Raw genomic sequence first — 26,985 nt, 5'->3', positions numbered from 1 at the left:
AGTTTCACCTGTTCGCTGCATTTCAAGTTAACGTTTTCATCTTCTAGCACGTACGTTATTATGCTATAATAAAGAACCAAACATGAGATAATACGGTACTGGTACTCCAAGAAAATTTACATCTGAATCTGGACATACGAATGTGCACTTTAAGCTGAATTACGCATTTTAGTATGGTTCATAAAATCCCCATGCTCTTGGAGTATTCTCTAATGTCTTGTTTCTTTTATGGCATAATGTAAGATCTTTTAATGTTTTACACGTACGAACACACGGGCTTCCTGCGTCATCGTAGCTGCACAAGCACTGCAACACCTGTCATCTGGTGCAACTGCTGAAACGAATCTATTTCTAACAGGTTGCGGGAAAATATTCCGAATGTAACACATATTCAAAGACCACACAAAATACTTATGTACATATTTGCACTTGATGACGAGAAAAAAATTCTTTCAATGCGTAGTGCTAAATGTGAAAAAATATGTAACTAGTGTAGTATTTCATTATTTAAATAATGAGTGGCAGCTGTAGGCTTTCGAAGACATAGATTATGACATATGAAATGAGTGAAACGTTCCTACTTCCCAGACAGTTATCAGTTCGTTACATTAGCGGTTTTAATTAGGTAATAAACAAGTCACTGACAAGTCTTTTGATGCCTGTTATGTACATATGTCCAGGTGGGTGTCCTACACGTAACTTTTACAGCTTAATATCTTATTTCCCTCATTTTACATTTTCCCACGTTTTACACAATTTTTTTTGAAGTCGCTTGAAAAGTGTAGAAGCGAGGTCTCACTGTAGTAACTATATCCTTTCTTGAAACAGAATTTAAGCAGTATTTATTATTAGATATGTATATAAAGAGAAAAATGTTTAAAATAACGTCCAAATATGTGTTATTATATGTCTCTTGCACTGCAGTCGTCTTTCTGAGGTTATCAGGTACTGTGCCGCCTCTGTTACGTGGAAAACCACACACGTGCAAACTATCACTCACATTGTCGGCTTGCGTAACATCACAAAAAATGCATACATAAATACTACACGTGACAACGAGAATAATTTCTCGATACACTTTTTGCTCGGCATGAAAAACATATGTAACCAGTGCTGTGTTTTAAACTAAAAACATTTGAGCGACACAAAGTGAACGACGGGGCCAACTAGCACTACAAGTGGCCAAATGTTGGGACACACTAAATACGGTTCGAGGAAGGTGTCATTACGGTCACGACGTTCACGAAATTGCATTTGCGCAGTAGAGACAGTTTGGAAATAGTTGTGATCAGTCACGAGATCTTTATCGGAAGGAACCTAATTACCCCCATCGGCCTCAATGCCGAGTAGAGCTTGCCAGCGGCACGAGATGCGGCACAAATTGTTCCAACTTTTACACGTTTACCGGTTCAAATCCGCCGAGTAGAGTGCCCTGGTGTCAAGAAACTTAACCACGTAGTATTTGTAAACACTACTGGACAACCGACATCTTGCTAGTGTAATTTTTTTCTCCACAAACATTTTTTCGTAATGCGTAAAGCGCGCGAACATTGTAAATATGTTGACCCAAAATCGGGTGCGTTATTACATTGTAAATGCAGGAAATTGGTAGAGAACAATAAAAAATGTCGTAAACAGCGGGAAAACGTTAATTGGAGGAACGTAAAGGTGGGGTTATACTATATGCCTACGGTAAAAGATATTACTGTAAATCGATATATTTTGATGTTCCAGAAAGTCAGTTACCGAGGAAGAAAATTTTGGAGTTCACTGTACTACGAAATTTTAAATGCAGAGCTGGTCTCCTCGGCAAAACTGAGTAGCGATAGGCGTAGACGAAACGTAAATTACCGTTCGTGTAAAAGGTATTGTCGGGACACAGTACGTTCGAAGTGATTTCGATATTTGCTAGGTAATTGTTCGCAGGAAACTGTATTGCAAAAAGGAGAATTATTAGCACTATTTTACCGTAGGAGCTACGCAGAGTAAGCGGAGACGGCTCGGCCGAGCCGGCGCGTCCGCCGAGACGAGTGTGTCAGGGTGTGCGGTGTGCGCAGGTGGAGACGATCAAGGCGGAGCGCGACGTGGTGGAGCAGGAGCTGCGCTCGGCGACCGTGGACATGCGGCAGCAGTTCCTGGCCGCTCTGGCGCAGGGCGGCATCGACGAGCCCGCCGTCTCCGTGGAGAGCCTGGGCCGCGTGTTCGGGCCGCTGCAGGCCCAGGTGCGGGACAGCCTCGCCCGCCAGGAGAAGCTGGTCGCCGAGTTGCAGGTAGGCTCCAGAGCCCCGACAGTGGGGTCGGGAGGGTGGGCTGTGCGCTGCTGCGTCTCTGCGAGAGATGTGTCTGGGTGAGTCTGGCAGTGAGATTTTCTCCAATTTAATTGTGTCTGTGTTACACGTGTTACCTTCAAAAACTGATGCAGTACCTTTAATGTACCTGATACGCGGCAGCAGCAGCAGCAGCAACATCCCTCTCCCCTTCCCCCACCCCCTTTCACCAGTTGCAATGCAGGCACCAAATGCCTTAATACTTAAATACTTTCTTCCGTCAAAGCTACAACTTTTTCAAATCTATCCCCGAAATTAAATGAGTTTTTCTCCCCAGTATCCTCACCGTACCACTCGCCGTCACTTTTTGTCATTCTCCTAACCTCAGTAACCTTCTCGTGGAATTGTATTATATTTTTAGACCGTTATGCCTACGTCGAGGTTTCCACCGGTCGTCAATCATTTTGAACTTAATCTCCGTTAACACGTCCCCCTCTCTTTTATCATTATAAATATACTTTTATTTGTTCTCACTGTTTTCCCTGTGTACTAGTTGTTAATTGCACATTTCGTATCTCTTTGCCCTAATCTGTGTTTACTTTTCACTCTGTTCTTTTATCTGTGTACTGAAGCTGGGCCACTTCTTATCAAATTAACACTCCCCCTCCCCCCCCCCCTCCCTCCCCTGTCAACTCTCGTTCTGTCATCCTGTGGTCCAACTGACCTGACCTGCTCCTCCTTTTTAATCTTTCCTGACGTAACCCTCTCTCGTGCCCGAGGAACGAACTATTAGTTCCAAAAGATAGTGTGTTCCTCTGAGTATAACAGAAAATTTTCACCTAATGTAACTAGCTGTGAAAAGGAATGTAAAGTTTGCCTAGCTTTGACTGTACAGCAGGACTGTCCAAGTGGTTTAATAACTGTCTGTGTGTTTCTTGCCATGACGGGTATTATCTGGAAAAAAAACAGTTTAAATGCACTCCCTTCCAGATACACGTCACTGAGCGGCAGTCATTTTGTGGGGGTAACTCTGAGACAGTGCGTCTTCGACTGGTGGTCGTCTGGGAAATGTTGCTCAGTTTGACATATCCCACCTTGCTTTCACCTACTATCTTGCTTTTTTATTGTATCGGTTGATGAGGTTGCTATAAGTACAATCGCACTACACATACAGTTAATAACTTTCAGTGCTGCAAGTTCTTCTGTAGTGCTGAGTTACGCGCACGTGACAATAATGTTCTAATTTGTTACAAATAGTCTCAAAAGCTGATAAAATTTGATAAGTTTCAGAATATTAATAGCACTTAACTGTATCGTGCTACCTCGACGTATAGTTCCCCGCTGCAGTGTTCCACATTCATGTTCGTAACTCTGTAGATGCATTCGATGTAGGACGAGGTTTGAATATTTAAGAGACGCGTAATTCAGTGTGTCATCGCACTAACTATTATTCGTATTACAGCAGTGTACTAATCCTTTGCTTGTTTTTATTCATTATTTGCAGCTTGCAGTTAGACATCAACTTCTTGAATGTTTTGTTTGTAAACATTAGCAAGGGAGAGATTGTTTGTAAACATTAGCAAGGGAGAGATAACTGTCCCTTTCCTTTTGAAGAAATTGTTGTAACATTTAATGTTTTAAGATAAACGCCTGCCCCCCGCCCCCTCTCCCCCCCCCCCCCCCCCTTCGTCCTTTCATTGCTTGGTGATATATGCTGACATAAGTCAGACATCTTCTAAAAAACTAAGTCATGAAGTGTTGATTGTGGGATTGGATTCCACAATTTTCAGAAAACAACAGCTCTTTTAAATTTCTTCCTCAAAAAAGTTTTGGTAAATGTGTGAAATTATCAGTGGTCCATGCGTTTATTACATATTTTAACTACTACTTCATCTTATTCATAGAAATCACTTGTTTCATTTAGGTAGTCTGTCATTGCTTTTTTCAGGTTTGTTGTTGTTCGGTTCCTGTGTGTGTTTCTCATGTAAAAGCAAAGCTTTGAAAAATTGCACATGCCAGTTATTAATAGTGCTGAAAATAAGTGCAGGCATAATAATAAATATACAAAGGTTGTTTCACTGTCAGTTACTTGAACTCGGTGGTGGAGCTTGGACACTTTCATGTATTTAGCTTCCTGCTCATATCACAGTTCCACTTGGAATCATTCCTTCACGTATTGCGTCAGTAGGTTTTGCGTTGCCTGAGAGTCTTTACAATTGACAAACGTTCGTTAACTATTTTCGGGTTTGTTACGTAGCAAGGTAGTCGTTAAAAATGCATTGCCCTATCTTGAACAATTAAATTTATAAAAATATAAATCAGTATGATCAATTATATTGACTAGTGATGATGATCAGACTCGTATAATAATTTTGTGTCATTTGTAGACAATTAAGATGCAATTAAGCACTGCATATCTACAGTTTTAGGCTTTGCTGTATATTTATTGTGGAGAGGACACTGTCTTCCTCAAAAAGAATTGGCTTCTGTATAATGTCACCATCCTTATCTTTAATTACGGGCCAGCTAAGACCACGTTTAAGCCACGAAGTTAGCTGTGTGCTTACTCAGACAATCTTTCATCTGTTCACTTTCCTTTCCTCCATTCTGTTGTCACTTTCTTCCTCGTAATTGTGGTACTGTCTTCTCTCGCAAACTGTCTCGCCCCTTAACCCTTTCGCTGCCGTAGGCCCGTATACCTGTCGCGCTACGACGTTCGCCAGTTGCTTCGGATGCGTATACACGTGCCGCTCGGGTCTCCTACAGTACTGCGGACGTCTGTGCGTATCCCGAGCTGCCGACCTGTCACTGCTGCAGACGAGTTACTTCCGTATCTTGGTGAATAAAGAAATTTAGAGTGTTTATTGTGTGACGTACGTGCCTCATTTTGTGCTACCGTTTGCAGAAAACATTGTTTCGGTCAGTAGAATTGTTCAAGAGATAAGACAGTCGTTACCACAGATTTGCGGTGCGCGAGGACGTGAACGGGCACGTAGTGTGCGACTGTCCTTCGGATACAAAAACCCAGTAACTCAAGAACGGGATGCGATACCGTTCTGGTCCCAATTTTAAATTAAATTTTGATATCTTATGTATATTTCATTCACTGCAATGTGTGAGCTGAAATTAACTGTAACCAAAGTTCACGCAATGTGTTTGTACCCCCGCATACTCTTTAACGTTTTATTTAATGATGCCGTGCAGTAAGTACGGTGGGTAACGAAAAAATATTCTCGAATTCTGTTTCGGATGAAGGTATTAAATTGTAAGATACGCAAAAGTCAAATTTGTCCATCTAATAGTTTTCAAAAACTCAGACGACATACATTTCATACCGTCTGAAACGCTTTCTCTCGGCACGGACACCGGCACGTGGCGAGCGGTACAGCCTCGACGGCGTCCGCCTCGGAGAGCACGTCTGTATCAGTGAAAGGGTTAATTTTATTGTGCCAGTTTCTTATACGTGTCCGTGCTCTTTCCTGTGTTTGTCTTTTAATTTCTCAAACTGCCGTTCAGAATTTCTTACGAGAACTCGTTATTCGGCTATGCCCGTAGGCCGTAAGTCTCTTACCCTTAATTTCGTCTCTAGTTTTGTCCGTACAATTGTATACTTCCGTTTCTTCTGAATTGACTGTTTCTACTGTCACTGTTTTTCCTAATATCTTCCTCACCCTCTTTCCGTTATTTCTCCTAGCTTATTCATTTTCTTTTATCACTCCTAAAATTAGTGTCAGTCTCCGTCACCGTCCGTTTCGTCGACTGTCGATTTTACAGGAAGCCAACGAAGAGTTCTGCAAGGAGAAGGCGGGCGGGGGCGCCGCGGCTCGCCGCGAGGAGGTGCTGAAGCAGCTGGCGGCAGCCCACGACGCGTTCTTCGAGCTGCAGGGCAACCTGCGCGAGGGCACCAAGTTCTACAACGACCTCACGCAGGTGCTCCTCCTTGTCCTGTCTGCTGTAAAGAAAACTTTTTTGAAGAGGGTGGTGGACAGTTAATACTTGTTTCTCGGACAGTTTGCCATTAAAAATTTAAACATCTGCACATGCATTTGTTCAACAGATTCTGAAAAGTTTTCCTCCCCTCTTTTGTCAGAATCTCAAAAATGAGTTTGGGACGACATAAATAGCTTCTTCCTGTGGTGAAAATTGTTGTCCAGGAGTTTTTCATTTGGCATGAGAGAACAAAAAGAAGTATTTTGGCAATAAAGCAGGTGGATACGGGGAACTGGATGTTAATACGGTAATTTTGTCTGTCAGGTAATAAATTGTTTGGGGTGCTATGAGACAGCTGACACTGTCACGACGAAGAACGGTGGGACACAACAAAAGCAAAACGAGGATAATGGAATGTAGTCGAATTAAGTCGGGTGTTGCTGAGTAATTAGATTAGGAAATGAGACACTTAAAGTAGTAAAGGAGTTTTGCTATTTGGGGAGCAAAATAACTGATGGTGGTCGAAGTAGAGAGGATATAAAATGTAGACTGGCAATGGCAAGGACAGCGTTTCTGAAGAAGAAAAATTTGATAACATCAAGTATAGATTTAAGTGTCAGGAAGTCGTTTCTGAAAGTATTTGTACGGAAGTGAAACGTGGACGATAAATAGTTTAGACAAGAAGAGAATAGAAGCTTTCGAAATGTGGTGCTACAGAAGAATGCTGAAGGTCAGATGGGTTGACCACATAACTAATGAGGAGGTATTGAATGGGATTGGGGAGAAGAGAAGTTTGTGGCACAACTTGACTGGAAGAAGGGATCGGTTGGTAGGACATGTTCTGAGGCATCAAGGGATCACCAATTTAGTATTGGAGGGCAGCGTGGAGGGTAAAAATCATAGAGGGAGACCGAGAGATGAATACACTAAGCAGATTCAGAAGGATGTAGGTTGCAGTAGGTACTGGGAGATGAAGAAGCTTGCGCAGGATAGAGTAGCATGGAGAGCTGCATCAAACCAGTCTCTGGACTGAAGACCATAGCAACAACAATGATGATGTACATGCATTTGTCATTTCACAGGTCGAATTTTTCCATTATTTCCTTATACTGAATAGCACGAGGTTGTTTTTGTGTGGAATCCGTCGGACATAGACGTTATCCAAGGCTGAAATTTCTCGTGGTATCGCACTCTCAGATATGCCTCAGAATTCCTCTGTCTCACAGTCCGTAGAGTGCCGATCATCTGCAATCTATTCCCCTGTCATAATACGCCTGTTATGTGGCTACAGTGCTGAGTGACTCTCATGTGTGACATAAAGAGTGTAAGATTGTCATTCACTCTGCTCGAGATTGAACTGATTTTGGGATACAGTCTTTGTTCTCGGCTGCGAGAACAACTTGTTACTGGAACGCACGGTAACAGCAGCGGTTTGGTGAGTGGGTACAGGCAGACAGGTTTTTTATGAGGTCTACAACTTTGCTTCCGCCGTTTCGCAATAGACGGCAGTAGTGGCAAGTGGGGTTCAGGTGGTTGGTCACAGGTGTAATACAATAATCTTAGGCATCTATAAACATAATGCCTTAAAAATATTAGTCGATTTGTGATTGCATCATAAGGTTATTCCGATTAAGCGCGTCAACTTAGTACCAGTTTCTCGCAATTTGCAGGAAGTTTTAATTTTCTGCTTTAATGTGAAGAAATCTGCAGTTGTGGCTCTTAAAATGCTGGGTAAGACCAATGATTTTGATGTTGAAGACTGGCATGGCGGGGGAAGACAAACCATTTTCGTAGCTACTAAAACAGACGAAGACAGTCACAGGACACCATTATCGAAAGCAGTTGATGTGGTCGAGCCCAGAACTTAAACAGCAGCAGGTCAGTGCTCGACCCCGTGTCGCAAAACCTGTCAAAATAAACACGGAAACGTCGAAATGAGAAGTCCTATCCCTCTTGCCGTGTTCTCTGTATGTTGCTCTCCCCGACTACCACCTTTTTCGATCAGTGGCGTACAGTCTGGCTGACCGGCACTTCCACCATATGCCCGAGTGGAAAATGGAATCGATTCGTGGATCCTACAAAAGACGCCCAGTTCTTCCGCCACGGGATTTGTACGCTATCCGAAAGATGGGAGAATGTAGTGGTCAGCGATGAGCAATACTATGAAACATAATTTTTCTGTAAGTTTTTCACAGTAAAGCCCCCAAACTTCGAGAAAAAATGGCAGAAGCAAAGTTGTAGACCTAGTAGGTTAAAGCCGAAGTCCAGACAGACAACAATAAATAATGTACAGTAAATAGGGGCAAAGCTAAGGGCAGTACTTATTTCATCAAAGCATCGAGGGAATAAAAAATAAAGTAGATGGGCTATTAGTGTATTTAGATGAACTAAAAAACAAAAATGAGGTAGATATATTCTGTCTGTCTGATGACCATGGAGCTGTGGGGATGGACAGTGTCAGTATAAATGGGTATAATTTAGCATCGTACACTTGTGGATCTAGGACGAATAGAGGAGGCATTGCCATTTTCATAAAACAAGGGTATAAATACAAAACTGTAGAAGTAAGCAAATTTTGTGCATGTGAACTTCAGCTAGATAATGTAGTATTGATAATCGCTTGTGACAAGCTGGTGGATGTTTCTGTAACCATCGCGCCCCATAAGAGCTTAAATATGGTCCAGGGTATGATATTTCACAGAGACCTTCTTTTGCAGTCAGACGATGAGCTGCGTGCCAATTTAGAGGGGCGACGTGTACATTTCGTCCGGCGTGTCCACTGGGGTCCGAAGGATAATCAGGTTGCCACCAGTGCCTTCATCTTGTCCTTTGACGGTGATACGTTGCCCGAGAAGGTCAAGGTGATGGTCTACTGGTGTTATGTAAAGCCCTGTATCCCTCACCCGATGCGATGCTTTAAGTGCCGCAAGTTCGGCCGTATGTCTTCCCGCTGTACATTCGGCGTCACGTGCCAAGATTGCGGACACCCGCCACGTCCCGATACCCCGCCTTCCTCGCCTGACTGCAGGATTCTCCAGAAAGAAAGGAAAATCGTGGAGTAAAAGACCCTGGACAGACTGACCTACACTGAGGTGTAGTGGTTAATAGAAAAAGAAAAGGATAAAGAGAAGAAAATAAAAGAAAAGGTTGAAAATGGTGGGAAGGAATCGTAAGTGAAAAATGGGTTTTTTTAAAATCATTAAAGACCGTGAAAAAAGGGAAAGAAAGAAAGAAATGCAGATCGGACTTCGTATTACAGAAAAGCTATTGTTGGGGTGGTCTTTGTGGTGTTTTTAAGCAAAAGTTAAACCAATTTCCACTACAAAAATTATTGAAAAGAACCAGAGAATAACAAAATGTAACTGACAGAGGGAAGAGGGAATAAGAGTTCATCCTTTACCAGTTTAACTTGTCTTCTTTCGTGCGTCGTCCAGGTCTTCAAAAATCTCCTTCATTTCTGCTGAAAAGTTTGCTCCGAAATCTTGCGATAAGTTTCATTGTCCAGAAATTTCTAATGTATCCAAAACAGTCTTGATATTAAATGCAATTTATTTTACTTTGCTACTTCCATCCTCTGAATTTCTTAACAACTTCCACAATATGTCTACACATTAAAATCAGATCGGGACTAGCTAATAAGTTTTTTTACGTCTTCATCAGATCACGTCTGCCTTAAGCTTCGGCTATCGAGAGACAATCGAGAAACGGATAGAAAAACAAAAAAGTTACAATTTTAGTATTTTCTCTGCCGTCGAGTGCTCGTACCGCTGCGACGGCACAATTCGTGTCTGAGGGAACGAGTGCAGCGCGGCGAAATTCAAAGTCCCGCTACAGAGGCTAAGAGAAAATTTGAGTCCCTGCATCCTGTGCGTACGACATCGTCTTACGCTACCACTACAACAGTTCTGGCACCAGCCGGCCGAAGTGGCCGCGCGGTTCTGGCACTGCAGTCTGGAACCGCGAGACCGCTACGGTCGCAGGTTCGAATCCTGCCTCGGGCATGGGTGTGTGTGATGTCCTTAGGTTAGTTAGGCTTAACTAGTTCTAAGTTCTAGGGGACTAATGACCTCAGTAGTTGAGTCCCATAGTGCTCAGAGCCATTTGAACCAGTTCTGGCACCATCAGCTCCGCCAACCCAGGTCACCTCTCAGAGCCGGAAGACTACACCCGCCCCCTTGATGGTGGGGGGCATTTCCCTCCCTGTTGCTCCTGCATCAACTGCTTTGGGAGCAACCCCCCCCCTCCAAACATAGGGGACATCCGTCCCCACTTCTAAGCCGGAGAAGCGTATGTCTTCTTCGGCTTCTCTCGCTAGGAAGGGGTCCCTCGGGTCACTCCCTTCCCAGGTTTCTGCTAGTGGGAAAGACGACACCCGCCAGTGGCTGGAGAGCCCAAAAGCAGCTGGTCGTACGGCTTCACGCTCGTCCTCAGTAGCGGAGACTGAAACAGTGAAATCCTCACAGCCAGGGAAACCTTAGGAGCAGCGAGAGAAATCCAAAAAGAAAACCCCTGAGACCAAAGAAATTGCAGTGCCACCCACACTACTACTACCTAGAAGCTCTGCGACAGGATGGGGTGGAGATTTTGGCATCCGCCGAGGACGTAGATCTCGCCAGACCCTCAGGCACAGTGGATATAGACTGCTCGGGCAATAAATCGGTGGCAGCAGGTGACTCGCTGTGAGACATAAACTGCCTTATTGAATGTTCCATGCCTTCCCAGTCTCACGATGTCGTCCTCCAGTGGAATTGCGGTGGTTTTTTCCACCACCTGGCCGAGCTATGGCAAGTGTAAGCTTTTTACCTGCTTTCTGCATTGCCCTCCAGGAAACCTGGTTCCCCCTCAATGCGGACCCCTGCCGACCGCGGCTATAAGGGATATTACAGGAACCGTAGCGACTATAATAGTGTGTCAGGTGGAGCTTGCATTTATGTCCTAAACTCAGTGTGTAGTAAACGTGTGCCCCTTCAGACCCCTCTTGAAGCTGTGGCTGTCAGAATGATGACGACGCAGGAAATAACTGTCTGCAATGTGCATCTTCCTCCAGGTGGTGCAGTACCTCTAAATGTATTAGCTGCAGTGATCGATCAACTCCCTAACCCTTTCCTACTTCTGGGAGATTTTAATGCCCGTGACTCCGTGCTTACTGGCCAAGGCAGAGATGTCGAAACTTTACTGTCGCAATTTGACCTCTGCTCTTAAATACGATTTATCAATTTGCAGCCCAAGACTTCTCCCATCTATTTTCACCTCTGCTGTCACCGCCGAATCTCCCCCACACGGCAACATCGGTGTGACGGTTGAGCAGGTGACTAACACAATTGTTTCTGCGGCAGAAAACACGATCCCTCGCTCTTTAGGGTGCCCGAGGCGTAAGGCAGTCCCTCGGTGATTGCCGAAAGTCACTCAAGCAATCACGGAGTGTTGGCGAGCTCTACAGTGACGTAAGTGGCGCCCTTCCGTGGAGCACCTCGTAGCCTTTAAACGGCTCCGTGCCAGCGGTCGCAACCTTATCGAACGACGGAAGGAGGAGTGTTGGGAGTGATAAGTCTCCACCATTGGGTGCCATACGTCACCTTCCCAAGTCTGGACAAAGATCAAACGTCTTTTCGGGTACCAGGCCCCAACAGCTGTCCTCGGTGTTGCCGTAAATGGCGAGCTATGTACCGACGCAAACGCGATTGCCGAGCACTTTGCTTGAGCCTCTACATAGGAGAATTACCCCCTAGCCTTTCGCACACTCAAATGGCGGCTGGAAGGGAATGTCATCTCATTCCCTACACACTGCTGTGAATCCTATAACGCCCCATTTGCCGAGTGTGACCTCCTCAGTGCCCTCGCACATTGCCGCGACACAGCTCCTGGGCCCGATCGCATCCACAGCCAGATGATTAAACATCTGTCATCTGACTACAAGTGACATCTTCTCGTCGTCTTCAACCGGATCTGGTGCGATGGCATCTTTCCGTCGCAATGGCGGGAGAGCACCGTCATTCCAGTGCTCAAACCCGGTAAAAACCCACTCGATGTGGATAGCTATTGGCCCGTCAGCCTCACGGATGTTCTTTGTAAGCTACCGGAACGGACGGTATGTCGGCGCTACGGTTGGGCGCTGGAGTCGCGTGGCTTGCTGGCTCCGTGTCAGGGCAACTTCACAGAAGCTCTCCTGGTTCACAGGAGAGCTTCTTGGAAGGTAGGAGACGAGGTACTGGCAGAAGTAAGGCTGTGAGGACGGGGCGCGAGTCGTGCTTGGGTAGCTCAGTCGGTAGAGCACTTGTCCGCGAAAGGCAAAGGTCCCGAGTTAGAATCTCCATCCGGCACACAGTTTTAATCTGCCAGGAAGTTTCGTATCGGCGCACACTCTGCTGCAGAGTGAAAATCTCACTCTAGTGACATACATGATTATGATACCAGAAAAAAGAAAGACTTACACTATCCTTTACTCAACCTATCTTTGCCACAAAAAGGGGTAAAATATGCAGCTATAAAAATTTTTGACAAATTACCGGGTGAAATAAAATGTCTGACATACAGCAGTAATAGCTTCAAAAATAAATTGAAATCGTATCTCCTTGACAACTCCTTCTATACCATAGATGAATCCTTGAATAGGAATAAGTAAATCTGTTAATATTGTATATGCGTGTTGTGCCATTTAAGGGAATGGTGTAAATTAAGTCATTTGCTTTCCTGTTACACTCGCAAATAGAGTGAGGGGAAGATGACTGTATGCCTCCGTATGAGCCCCAATTTCTTGTATCTTATCTCCGTTGTCCTTAAGCTCAGTGTAAGTTGGCAGCAGTAGAATCGTTCGGCAGTTGGCTTCAGATGCCAGTTCTCTAAATTTTCTCAATAGTGTTCCTCGAAAAGAACATTGCCTTCCCTCCTGGAATTAGCATTTGAGTTTCTAAAGCATCTCCGTAACACTTACATATTGTTTGAAAGAATTGGTAACAAATCGAGCAGCCCACCACTGAATTGCCTTGACGTCCTCCCTTAATCCGACCCGGTGTGGATCCCACACGCTCGAGCAGTACTCGAGAACTGGTCGCACCGGCATCCTGCGTGCATTCTCCTTTACTGGTGAACCTCCCGATAAACTGGATGGGACCGTCGCCTTCCCTACCACTATTCTCTCACGCTCGTTCCATTTCGTATCGCTTTGCGACATTACTCCCAGATACTTAAATGGTGCGACTGTTTTGAGCTGCGCACTAGTTCTGCACTTGAACATTGTGGGTTTGTTTTTCCTCCATATCTGCATTAACTAAAGTAAGGGAGGTTAGGACATAAGGTGTACACAGTCCTCTTCCATCTCTCTATACGTGAACGAAATGACAGAAGATCCGTAATAACGGTACAGATTAGCCCCCTGCTGTATACTGCGCAGTGACCTGCTGAGTACACAAGTCACTGTTGAAGTTTATCTTCACTGGATGCAAACTGTCCAGTGCCACCACCAGAGGGAAGGTGTTTTGGATGTCTTACATAGAGACTGTTTGCCCAGTCAGAGACCTGGAAACTGCCGTACGGAACACCGGGAACAGCTTTGACATCACGGAATCTCCCTGCCCGATGCCCCTTTGTTCCGAATTTCTCTGTCGCGGTGAGATCTCGTGGAAATTGTAGCACGGGTACGTGTTCTTCAATGCACTGAGATAATCTGAATGGACGTTTTCTCTCGTAAAATCTATTTATCCTAGGCACAGCTTGTGTAATTTTGTTCACAGCTCGTGAGGGGTTCGCCGTCACGTTCCCTTCTAAAGCCAGCCGGTAAACTGTAATTCTTTCTTCACACGGGTAGTAGTAGTAGTTTTAGTGAATATTTCGTGGAGTACAAATGGGAGGCTGATAGATCTGCATAATTTTTTTTATTTTTTGTATCTTCTTGCTAGTGCAGTAGCTATATACGAGGGTGGGTTGCAGTCGCCTAAGATTCCCCATAATATTGAAGGAAGTGGGGAAAAAGTCACTCGGAACGAATAATCTGATAACAATTGGTCGGCATCCAATTTGAAGACCGAAGTTGCGGCGAACCCTCGACGAATACGGTCGGCAGGCGACTGCCGCGGCGCACCTGTTAAAAAATTTGTCAGATTCCCTCAAAAATTGTGTAAACAAAAAATCTTAAATTCACATGTAATATGAGGGTGTCTAATGTCCGTAAGCTTAAAAAAATGGCAATACTCTAAGAGTATGAAGTCGAATATCTGTTGTAAAAATTCTGAAACTGACATATGGCACATTATTAGGCACACAAAAAAAATACTACACAAATCTCCTATGTCAGCTCAGTGAGAAGTGGCAGTCGTAATGCTTCGTGCAGTAAAAGTGGGATGCGGTGGGAGCCGACAGCGGCAGTAAATACTCTATACGCAGTACAGTGCAGCTGCCACTGCGACCCGGCCCACGAGTTGTCGCGTGACGAGTGACGCGAATAGGACTCCGGCCGTCGGAGAGTTAAGAATAATCTCGTGATCGTAACGAGCGGTGTGTGAATTAATTTCACGTTTTTGAATTTCCGAAAGAGTTGACAAATCCATTTATGCACGTAATATTTTGGTGGCCGACCTAGTCATTGTGAGGCAGTGAGAATTCCTAAGGACATTATTTATATTTTTTGATGAAGTGTTTGTGAAAATGTTCACAGGAAGTCACCCAGAAGACTAGAAATATACCGGCCCTCCACCCCAACTTGTTAACTTAAGTTGTGAAATATTTTTATAGTTTCTTGAGATTTTAAACACTGATAAGACATTTGAGTGACTACAGCTAATAGGTGCAAAATTGTTTTGTCCGTACTGGAAGACCACTTGGGAAAAGGGAATCTTCTGTGCAAGTGTGTGGAGGAAGCAGCATGTCCTCAAGTGGCATATTGCTTTGTACTGACGGTGGAAGTTTTTGATTTTGCATTGGCTGATCTACTCTTACAGACAGCTGTTTTATTCTCCCCTACCGTTCTAACATTAACCCGTATGCTCAGTTTCGTATGCAGATATAGAGGACAAATTTTGAAGCGTAAATTAAGAGATTAAAATAAAATAGAAGAGTCGTAGTGTTCGTACAATAGAATTGTCGTCTCTTTTGCCCTCGAGTAGATCGTGAACTCTAGTTTCCGCCGTGTGTTTATCTTCGTTACAAAAAGCTGTACAATTACAGCCACGAGTATGTCGCACTGAAAATGGGACAGAATATTGGCGTACGAATCATTGTGGTTCGTTCTTTGAAATTGCTCTCCTGTAAAATTTATTTACACGGGCTTACCCTATTTGTCCCCTGTGGTCTGCAGTTCAGGTTATTTGCTCGGGGCATAATTTTCTCGGCAATGTGGGATTCGTGGGACAGGGGTGTATGGAAAGGGGGGGGGGGGAGATAAGTAGTAGAGTACTTGGACCAGCTGAGGTAACGAAGGAGCTCCAACAGTTTCATTTCAGCATTAATGTCACGTCAGTGTGAATAATTAATAATGTGTGTATATAAACACGTTTGTTTTTTATGCACGTACAGTGCGCATTCTGATTAATTTTTTTGCCGTTCTGTAATATGTCTGTTGGTGTATTTTAATGAGGCACTTGCATTGCTTTCAGCTGCTGGTAGTCTTCCAGAACAAGATTTCAGACTACTGCTTCGCTCGCAAGACTGAGAAGGAGGAGCTGCTGAAGGACCTGACGCAGAACCCGACGCGCCAGCCGCTCGGTACGGCCCCCGCCGTGCCGCAGCACTACGTAGCAGGTAGAGCACTTCGGCTGTGCACTCCGCATCCCGCCTCCCGCCTCCCGGGGCCCACATCCCGTTCCCACCGAATCCTGTACGTGTCGGCAGTAATAGTCACCTCACGGGCCGTGTCGTAGTAAGCACTGCAGGTCGATCTGACGGCAGACCCGTAACGTGCGACAGAACGAAATAAGTGGCGAACTTGAACGGGAGTTCCTGCAGCACAGACCTGAAAATTTAATGACGTTCCGCTCTGTATCTTCCAGTATGTCAGTGCGGTAGTAAACAGGTGGTAAATGTACAGATCTTACTTCGACAATCTGTATTTTCAGAGAGTCTGTCGGCCTGTCGTCGAGACTTCTGGTAGGAACATTTCAAAACGGGATAACGCGAGTTCTAATTTTTTGTCCAGTTCGAGGATTTCGCGATAAGACTCGGTGCCCTGCCCGTACGGATCTACACTCGATTTTTGTCCCAGTACTGTTGACGGACACCTGTAAAGTCGGCAGGATTGTAACGAATTTCTGGAAATGTGGGGTTCTCGCATTTTCTCTGTCGACCGTATCTGTCACGGACTTCGTGAAATGGGGAGAACCGCAAATTCCGGCACGATCGCTGCAGTGGCGGTCGACCTCACCTCGGTACGCCGTGGTGTTTCCGTGTAGATTTGAGATGTACGTGTGAGGTACTTCTGGGTTTGGCCTCGGTGCCACTACCTTTCCGTGTACTGGTGTGGTTTCTCATAATTGGCGGCAAACTGCAGGAGGGTGTTGTGAATCCGGTCATTGCGTACGCCCAGCGGTTCGATGCAGTGACGACTGGTCTGACGCAGTCGAAAGTGTGCTGGGCGGAAGTGAGCTGCGACAGCTTTAACGAGCCGGTCACGCCGGGACGGGTCGATACTCGTTATGCCGGTTACTGAAGTTTGTGAAGCACCTCTTATATCATTTTAACAGTAGCACTGGAAAGACAGAGTGCCAATCGTTGCATGGAGGGCACTGAGTTGCTTACAGGCACAATGAGAAAGAATTCCAGAAATATTTCTGCTTTCGGATGGAGTCATTCTTCAGAAGTAGAAAACTTTCACATATTCACAAGCACAACTTGCGCGCGCACACACACACACACACTCACTCACACACTTAACCTTAGTGCCCAGAGATATCGTGGAATTTGTCATTTTGACAACCACACAGCACAAGTCTAAAGCGGTTTCCACATCTGACTGGTATGACACCAGATACAGCAGTGGTGCTGCGTGCTGTATTTCTTTGACACCCTCGGAATTCTAGTGTTACTTGACAGAGTATCCAGATGAACATAAGTGTTGTCATTCTGGTTAAGGCATTAGAATTGAACCACGAATCCAGAAAAAAGAAAGAAAGAAGAAATGTTTGATTCGAAAGTGGATTTTGTGCAAAAATAACACGGGGCCATCGAGCACGCTTATAAAGAATGTAGCACCCTTATCTAAAAGATGCATTTGTGAACCACTGTTGAATAACGAAAGCTGATTCAGAGTACAGTAGAACTCCCAATTATCTGGATAATTGGGTAAATCGTGAAAACTTACTATTGTAATATTAATATAGTGACTACTACAAGATAATGTAAATACATTGTCAGTTCTTGAAAACATCAGTCAGTCAGTTGTTTTGCTGTCTTTAATTGTTTTCGTGGAGCTGTCTCGCATTTGCTCGACGGTGAGCAGCTGCGCGCGGTCACACTCGGGCTGCCACTCTGTCGTGTTAGAGTAGTGACGATACGAGCAGTTTCTTCTCTCACACTTCAAATAGTTTCGTCGTCACTGAAAATTTGGAAGCCTGGGTCCAAAGAATCGCGCGCTAGCTACTCACCTACATCCTCTGGCCTGCAACCGAAAGTCGAGGAATTTTCCAAAGGATCTTACGTCCTCAAGTGATATTTTCTCCTCTGCTGCTTCTTTCTTCCTCCACGTGTTCATCTTCATGTTTCTGTATCTCACTTTTGCTTGAAATGCCTTTCAGTTTATCATAACAATATGGTTGTTTTCATCAAATTCCATGCTTCTGCCACCACGTAAGACAGTCCTCTACATACAATTTTTGTTGATGAGGCACAATGTGTTCATTAAAAACTTCAACATTTGTCCTCCATAATGTCGCTCTGTAGTTTCAGGTTCGTTGGCTCCGGCGAACTCATTATGTTTGGTGGCAGGAAGTGTGTTTTTGGAACATCTGTCTTCTCTGTAGAAGGCTTGCTTGTTGCTGGATGGTTGAGTGTATTGTCCTGGATTAACATCACCTTAATACCTTCTTTCCCTATGGTGGTTTTTTTTTCCGCTTCAGGTATGAAAATTGAATTGTACTTGTCTCAAAAGAAAGTAGCAGTAACCCAGGCATTTGGTTGATTCTTGTAACAGATGCAAAATTTTTAACATTTATGAGGAACTGGTGTTTCTCAAATTTGCCATTAGCAGAAGGGATATGTTGTGGTTTCCCGTAGAGTCAGCACGGTCACACTGTCCCTACTTGCCTCCCAAATAAGGTCTGTCCTGCATACGCAGTATAAAAATTCAGGGTCATAAGATTTTGCTTCAATTTCGAATTTTCAGTAAAATTCTCTGCTGCTTTTGGATCTGCTGATAGTTATTCACCACCTAAATCCAACTCACAGATACCGTGACTTCCCCAGAAATTCTGTAGCCGACCATTCTCAACTTTGAATGAAGGCAAACTTGTCTATTTTTCTCGCCTAAAAGTCTTGCTTCTTCACAAACAGTAGGCTCTAGAAGAGGGTTTCCTGGTGCTTGCTACTGCAGAATCCAGTCTAATATGTCCTGTTCCGGCTTTTCCCATTTAATGTTTTCAATGGTTTGATGAACTCACATCTTCATTCTTGAGATATAAATATTAAAATTGAGGATTCCCCCTCTCTCCCATAAAAAATTGTCAATGTTTCCATGCTAAACATCTCAGCTAAATGATAACCATTCACGCTACACCTAATTGTTAGTTTTGTCTGCCGAGGATAAGACGAGAAGTTCCCTTCGATAAGACATATATTTCACAGTAAATTAAAACACACGTACAAAACTAAATACGTGGAAGAGAGACTGTATAGTGACAAATCGGCGTGAGTGTTAAGGTCGAGAGACAGACTGATGTAGGCCGCACCGAACAATGGGCACCACAAACACAACAATTTGCGTATAGTGCATACTGTATTCGTTGTTCACGGGAAGATTTTGTCTTTCAATACGTTTGCTGCCGATTGATTCTAGAATGATCAAGAAATCTATATTGTACTCTATAGTGTAATAACTGTTGAGCAAAACCAACCACTTTAGTAGTACAGTCAAATTTCTTTCTGCTCGAAGCAATCCGAGCAGTCGGAGTCCGAATAATTGGATTTCTGCCGTATCTGTCGAGCTCCGTATCGAGCTCTATTTAAAAATCTTATACGTTAGAGATGCTGAACAGGTTTAAAGTTATTCTACAGTGAATTTTGACGATAACGCTTCGTGCGAGTGCACGAGACACTGTAATATAGTCGGTGGTGCGATATTTGTGTTCCTCTATCAAAAGTGAGAGTCGAACTTAAATTATACTGCCGCAGTATACCTCGTTACTTCCTCCTAAAATTCACCGGGCGGTCGTTTACTGACACCAGAGTTAGAGCACAGTGACCATGCTCCGAAATTCGGCCACGAGGTGGCAGTCGCTCGACACTGCAGGAATCTGGCCGCTGCCACCCGCAACTTCGGCCGAGCGTACGGAAGCCCGGCACGACGGGCAGTACGCGTGCGAGGCTACTGTCGGCAGAACCGGCGAGTGCCACGTCGGTTCTAGAACACGAATCTCGAGTACGTGATTCGATCGAAGGCAGACGTAGCTGCTCTGAGAAGTGAGTTGTGGGAGTTATTTCATAGCACGGTGCAGCAGGAATAAGAATTGGTAAGCGATTTCGGTCGGTCCGGAGAGCCGTCTTTTTGCTTAGAGTCGTGTGCTCTGGAGTTAAGAACGGGGTACGGAGGACGCGAAACCGAACCGGAAGAGTGACAGTCGATCGACGCGTACGGGTGCCGTGGTCGTCGTACGAGAGAGGATTCCGGGCGACACGAGTGGTTTCGAGATTTGCGAGAGTAGTGTGGAGGGCTGAGGCAGGTGGCAGGTGGCAGCCGGTCGACGGAGCTGTGCAGCGACGCTCCGCCAGTCCTCTCACCACACGCCGGACGCTCCCGTGCTCCGTCCTCTCCCTGCCGAACAGCAAATTTACACTACTGCTCTAATTGTGTGAATTATCTTTGTATTTTTAAAATATACTAAGTGGAAAGAACACACTTTTCGTGTGACTAAAAGGCAATAGCAGTAGCTACCTGTACACAAATTTAATTTTTTCTTTTTGTTTTGGTGCACGTATGCTGTTAGTGCCGTGGCTTTTGGCTGACAGTTGCTGGTGACAAAGTGCGTGCCGCTTTTGCTGGTTGCGGTACAGAAACCTGCTTTTAAAATAGTTCGTTTTAAATGTCTCCCGTTTCGTTACATTTTTGTCCGAGTGAGCAGCGAATAAAATCTGTAAAGTTTAACTCGCTCTCAAGAGACGAGTCGTGGTCTCGGTGGCTGACACGGATTGTAGACCGCTGTCCGTACCCCTCGCCACTCTCCCGCTTCGCCGACAATCTCGGAGTGTTATATATAATTGTAGGTGTAGGTGTTTATGGAACAACTGCATAATGTTGACACCTTCAGCCAGTGGACTGTTGTCAGACGACATTAAATGAATGCGATTGAGACCGTGTTTTACAGTTTAGAAAGTGATGCCGATCCAGATCGGATGGTGCTGTGTTGAGAATATTGGATACGTTGTCGTGTGGTTCAAATCCCGGTTCAGTCAGACGATTGTTTTTTCTTAGTATACTTAAATTGCCTGAAGTGAACATCAGATTGTTCCCCAAATAGGCCACAGACTGTCTCGTACGTAATCCTTTTCAGCTTGAGTTCGTGTTCTGCCTCCTTTGACCCACACTTGGGTGGATATTAAACTTTAACCTTCCTTGCTTCAGTTACGAATTAAGTATGTTATTGTTTAAGTTACTATAAGCAAACATTTTACCATATAGAAAGTTTGTCACATTTAATGTTTTCATCTATTTTAATGTTATTTTTGTTTTTAAATGTTTTACTACGATTGTTCTTCCCTATTCAGTAATTCACCTTCTCTGTTGTTAATATTGTGGGTGATGGTGTGTGACATGTTTGTGGTAATTGTGATAAGGGTTGCACTGCACGAAGAAACACAGCTGCACGGAAAGTAGTAGTGTGTCACCGTATCAGAATGCGCACGTACAGGAGAAGAAACTGGAATGGATACCTGCATTTAGGAAAGAAATACCACTTAAAACTGGTTATCAGATTGGCAGTCCAGCCTAACTTCTACTCTCTTCTGTCTCGTTTGTTCTGTTTTCATGTTTTACATCGTGAAGCTTCCTGTCTCAAATTTGCAGATAAGTTGCACAGTTCAGTTCACTTTCCAATTTTCTTCTAATCAAATCGTATATTTTTAAAAGGGCATCTGTCTGTAATTTTGTGATGCTGATTTTGCTGTTGCCTCCTATACTACGTATGTAACCTGAAGAGCCAAAGAAACTGATACAGTTGCCTAATATCGTGTAGGGTCCCTGCGAACCCGCAGGAGTGCCGCAGCACGGACTCGAGTAATATCTGGTGTAGTGCTGCAGGGAAGTGACACCACGAATCCCCGGGGACTCGGTGTGTGTGTCGTCCTCGTCATTTCGTCGTCATTCGTGAAAGTGGCCAGAATGGACCGAGTAAAAGATTGGGAATTTGTACCGGCACTGATGATGCGCAGTTGAGCGCCCCACAAACCAACCGTCCTCGTCATCGTCATCATCATCATCATCATCATCATCATCCACCACAAATCCTGCAGGGCTGTCCTGTAAGAGTACAAGAGGGTGGAGATCTCATCTGAACAGCACATTGTAATGCATTCCAGATATGCTCAGTAATGTTCATGTCTGGGGAGTTTGGTGGCCAGTGGAAGTGTTTAAACTCAGAAGAGTGTTTCTGGAGTTACTCTGTAGCAATTCTGGACGTGTGGGGTGTCGCATTGTTCTGCCCGAATTGTCCGAGTCTGTCAGAATGCGCAGTGGACACGAATGGGTGCAGGTGGTCAGTCGGGATGCTTACGTACGCGTCAGCTCTGTCGTATTTAGACGTATGGGGGGTCCCGTATCACTCCGACTGCACGCACCCCACACCATTACGCGGAGCCCCCACCCCACACCATTACGCGGAGCCCCCACCAGCTCCGACAGTCCTCGGCTGACGTGCAGAGTCCACGCTTTTACGAGGTCGTCTCCGTACCCGTACACACCCGTCCACTCGATGCAATTTGAAACGAGACACGTCCGACCGGTCGACGCGTTTCCGGTCGTTCGACAGTCCGGTGTAGGTGTCGGCAGTCGTCGAGGGTACGAGAGTGGGCCTCTGGCTCCGAAAGTCCGTATCGACGACGTTTCGTCGAACGGTTTGCGCGCCGACACTTATCGGTGGCCCGACATCTAAATCTGCAACAATTCGCAGAAGGTTTGCACTTACGTCACATCGGACGATTCTCTTCAGTATCGTCGGTCCTATTATTACGGGATCTTTTTCCGGTGGCAGCGACGTCGGAGATTTGACGTTTTACCAGATTTCGGTCGTACGGGAAAATGTCCACTTCACCGCTACCTCGGAGATGCCGTGTCCCGTCACTCGTGTGCCGACTATAACGGTGCGTTCAAAGTCACTCAGATGGCGATAACCTGCCACTGTAGCAGTAGTAACGGATCTGACAACTGCGCCAGATGCTCGTTTTCTTATATAGGCGTTCCCAATTGCAGCACCTTATTATGCCTGCTTACGTACCTCTTTATTTGAATACACACGGTTATATCACTGTCTTTGGGATTTCAGTGTAAATGAACATTATGACATTAAAGCAGTATCTGTCCACCAGTTAGTACATACTCTACAGTGTTCTGAAAAACAATGTTAATTTTTGGAGGGCACCTGTCAGCGACGCACGCCTGCGAGGAGTTACACCTAAAACTGAGGTCTCGTCAGTTAAACGGTGCAGTAAAACGTAGAGCACTGACTGAGCCATTTCTTCGTAAACGGAAGGGCAGAAAATTAGAAGACCGCATTCTTTTTGTAGTCTTTTGATTTTATGCAGTATGTATTCCTACCAGAAATTCCAGTGCAACACGAGTTTTATCCGTGACAACTCACTGTCAGTGTACTTTGCATACATTATATAAATACTGACACAAATACAGTATACATATGCCGTGAGTGTGAAGGCCGGAAAGCTCACGGCTGATTCTGTTACACCTAATCAATTCTGTGAAATTAGACATTGCTTTCCAGTTATTTACCTCGCGATAAGGATTTCGACACTATAAAAAGGAGACTGAGGAAACGGGACACATTATATATTGTCCGTGATGTTACAGAGGTCATTTTTAAAAGTTCAAAGCCAGGTAAATTTCTTGTCAGGGAGGGTACTGCTGCTGCTGCTGCTGTTGTTGCTGAAATACTGGTGGCAAACGTGTCACAGGAGGACCAGAAGTCACAGACGGGGGAAGGTTACGTTCTCTGTCTGCACTTTTGACATTTTGTTTTTGGCGACGCAAGTAATGACGGCAATACAGCTTCTACAATGACCGAAGGCCGTCAGATTAATCGCACTTTTCTTCTGGGCCTCTGACGTGGTCCTCTGGCTGCACCAGATAAACTGGCTCATCCTTCGGGAAAGGTTCCTGATACGTCGGAGGACGTTACTGCCTGACGGACACAGACATTACGGAAAAGACATTTTGAAGTGGCCTCTAAAGAATGACAGCCGGGACAACGAATGAGTGGACTGTTGAACACTGATTAATATTATAGAATCACGATTTAGTATTTCAAAATGTAGAACCGTACATATTATACTGTATACGGTCGAGATAATTCTAATATGAATGTGCAGGAGTGTACAATTTTTGTATGTTTTAAACATTTTTTGAGGCATCAGTTTCCAGCTTTTAATGATTAATGTTCAATCTCTTGCTTGACAATCACATTTGCATCATATAATGTAAAAATGTCAATAAAGATGCACATTCAAAATAATTATACAATTTAAACAGTTTTTCTTAATTACCCACAACTGTGTGGCTGTTGCGCACCTTTAAAAATATACAATTGATTATACGCACGGTATCATTTTTTCATGTGAGGTAGTACCTTCCGTTTCGTCGTAGTGTGCGGTAGGCAGTGATTTGAGCACTGACTCTTCTGAGTCAGAGATTTTTCGTCCTGTTGGAGTCCCTCCAAATAGTGAAAAAAATTTTATGTTCATTTCTGTCAGGATGTGTGTCTGTTACACTTATAACCCATGGTCTTGTACTGTTGCTTGTCTTTCTTCAGAAACATTGTGACAAATAATGCAACTGAAGGTGCAGAACTTACCATCTTTAGGGATTAAGATGATGTCAAATATGAAAAGTCTTGTACTGCTCTAGACCAACAATCTTGCTGTACTAGAGTTTAATTTTTCCTGTAAACATAGTAAACAGTGCCCTTCAAATCCCCACACGGCCGTCTCGTTTAAAATTTTTCGGTAATTCTGCAAATTATTTTTCAAGAGTGTCTGTATACATCTTTTCACAGTCAAGACAATTTCCCTCCCTGTCTTTCTGTGAGTGTCCTGTTGTTCTACTTCTAATTAGTTCAATGTCACTAGGATGTTAATCTCTCATCTTTTGTAGTTATTTTCTTTAAAAATGTAACATAATTGTATGGATAAAAAAATCTACTTGCCAGTGGCAGCCGGAGAACACACCTATAAAGGTATTGAAATGTGCAAGCTTTTGGAACCAGTGGCTCCTTCTGCAGAAGGGGAATGAAAAGGGGCGAAGGAAGAGGACTGGTAAGGTTTACGAAATGGGAAGGGCTCGGAAAAGTGGCCCGGAACCCCAGGTCGGTGGAGACTTACTGGACGGGACGAGAAGGAAAGACTGATTCTCGGGGACTGCACGGGTCTAGATTTTAAAACCTGGGAGCGTAAAAGGTGCGAGGCAGAGATTACTTCGAACGGTTCTGGCCACAATCCCGACATAATCCACCGTCACTATCTCAGAATCATTCCTTACGATTATCCCGAGGGTACCTGCTTCACAACCTGTCCTCAGGTCCCTACAATGTGATCGTAATCTGTTCTGTGCAGAACCTCAGATTTTTCGTTCCCTAAAAACTGACGAGTCCAACATTATCTTCCAGTGAACAAGGGATCTACCACTGTGGTACTTGACTGACAGGAGTAATTAAGCAAAGGTCTGTGCCAGCTGTCTGAAAACTCTACGTACGGCATCTGCCGTAGAGATACCATTCCTGTGATTTGAACTGACCTGCAGTACCTTCGTAAAGCCTCAGGTCACTCTTAAGGATTGTCATCTCAATCTGTATAAATTCGTACCCCACCCAAACCAAACACCCCCACCTTTTGCCTTCTAAGATCCACAAACCCAATCACCCTAGCCATCCTGTAATTACTGGCTTCAAAGCACTCACTGAACGTATAACTACCTTAGTTGATGCAACCTGTAGCTATAATAAAGACACCAACAATTTCCTAGGTCATCTGAAATCTGCACCTGTCCCAATCCCACGACACACCTTGCTTGTCACCACTGATTCACGTCCCTCCGTCCCCCGTGTACACGGAATGTCTGTCTGCTACTGAACCTTTCCTCGGTCGACACCACCTTACTCCATACCTGTGACACCTCAATCAACTTTATTCTTACTAACTACTACTTTACCTTCGAGGGGCAGACGTGCTAACCGATCGGGAGCACAGCGACGGGAACCGGAATAGCTCCTCCCTGTGCAGACCTTTTCGTGGGTTGCTCGAAGGTGACTTTCTCGGGATCCGTAACCCTTCAGTTCCCGGTTCGATTTAGATACGCCGGTGTCCGAAATTAAAGCGACAAACTGCTATTTCGCCTTTCCGTGTCTCAATTCACGATATAATTGTACAAAATGTCAACAGCTGTACGTACAATTGTGTTCTGCACGGAAGTCGGCATTCCGGTCGACAGACGACCACGCCGACAGTGACGTCAGGGTATCTGTCGAATGGGGTAGTGTTTGACAGGTAGTCCCTCTTCCACAACTGCTGTGTACACAGCCACAGACGGTGCATTATGGCACAGAGAAGACACCTGCCAGACTCTTCGGAGTGGCGGGCCGTAAGAAGAACGGAAGCGGGACAGTCGCGAACTCGTGTGGCCCGGTGGCTAAATGTGAATCGTACGGCGACGGTTTGTCTCTATAAACTGTATCCCGGAGACCGGGACGGGGCCGACCGTTTGTGACGTCGGGACCCTTATTTGCTCACGAGGGCACAGCAGTACTGCCTTAATAGCGCACGCCAACTGGAATCTGACCCCGCGGCATCCACCGGACTTGTTCTGTCGAGGCAAAAGGTGTACAGGAGGCTCGAGCAGACGGAGGGACGTGGCGTACACCTACTTCTGATGTCTCTTCAGAAGAGAACGTCTAGAGTGGAGCCGTCGGCATGCCACCGGGACGTTCGAATAGTGGGCCGAAGTTCTTTTCGCAGACCAGTCCCGATTCGATCCGGACACCGATTCTCGACAGATTTGCATCTGGAGGGAATGTGGAACTCAATTTCGGGACCGAACATTCTGGAAAGGGACCGATATCGAGGAGAATCCCTAATGGTGTGGGCAGGTATTATGTTAACCACACAAACACCTCCTTACAAAATTGTACGGGCGAACTGGCGAGGTTTAACTCCTATTAGGTATCGTGACGAGATCTCGAGACCTCGTGTCCGGTCGTTACGAGGTGCCGTAGGACCGGAATTCGTATCGACGGATCTCGTAGAGTGTAGGTGCTCGAAGTTTTCTCGGAAACTGAATATATTGCACCCACAGTGTAGCTCGTGCGCTCTCCCGTACAGCGCGTCTGGAAATCGAGGGGAGGCTGGTCACGTTGCCTCGGCATTCACCGGCCACCAA

The 26,985-nt window shown here is 45.0% G+C and overlaps 1 protein-coding gene across 8 annotated transcripts in view; it reads left to right on the top strand.

The window, feature by feature from the left end:
• The window catches only part of LOC124552690 (programmed cell death 6-interacting protein), a 141,995-nt gene that overhangs the window by 82,933 nt on the left and 32,077 nt on the right, over window positions 1-26,985 (top strand). For 5 of the 8 annotated variants that reach the window (XM_047127027.1, XM_047127025.1, XM_047127024.1 and 2 more), the window contains exons 12-14: window positions 2,058-2,270; window positions 6,042-6,197; window positions 15,785-15,929. In XM_047127027.1, the coding sequence (XP_046982983.1) occupies window positions 2,058-2,270; window positions 6,042-6,197; window positions 15,785-15,929 (514 nt within the window). The remainder of the gene's footprint in view (window positions 1-2,057; window positions 2,271-6,041; window positions 6,198-15,784; window positions 15,930-26,985) is intronic. The other 3 variants (XM_047127029.1, XM_047127028.1, XM_047127026.1) reach the window with 1 other exon arrangement.

This window comes from Schistocerca americana, chromosome 10 (assembly GCF_021461395.2).
Source record: "Schistocerca americana isolate TAMUIC-IGC-003095 chromosome 10, iqSchAmer2.1, whole genome shotgun sequence".
Taxonomy (NCBI): domain Eukaryota; kingdom Metazoa; phylum Arthropoda; class Insecta; order Orthoptera; family Acrididae; genus Schistocerca; species Schistocerca americana.
The sequence above is the reverse complement of the archived record's forward strand: the minus strand, read 5'-3'. Positions and strand labels throughout refer to the sequence as shown.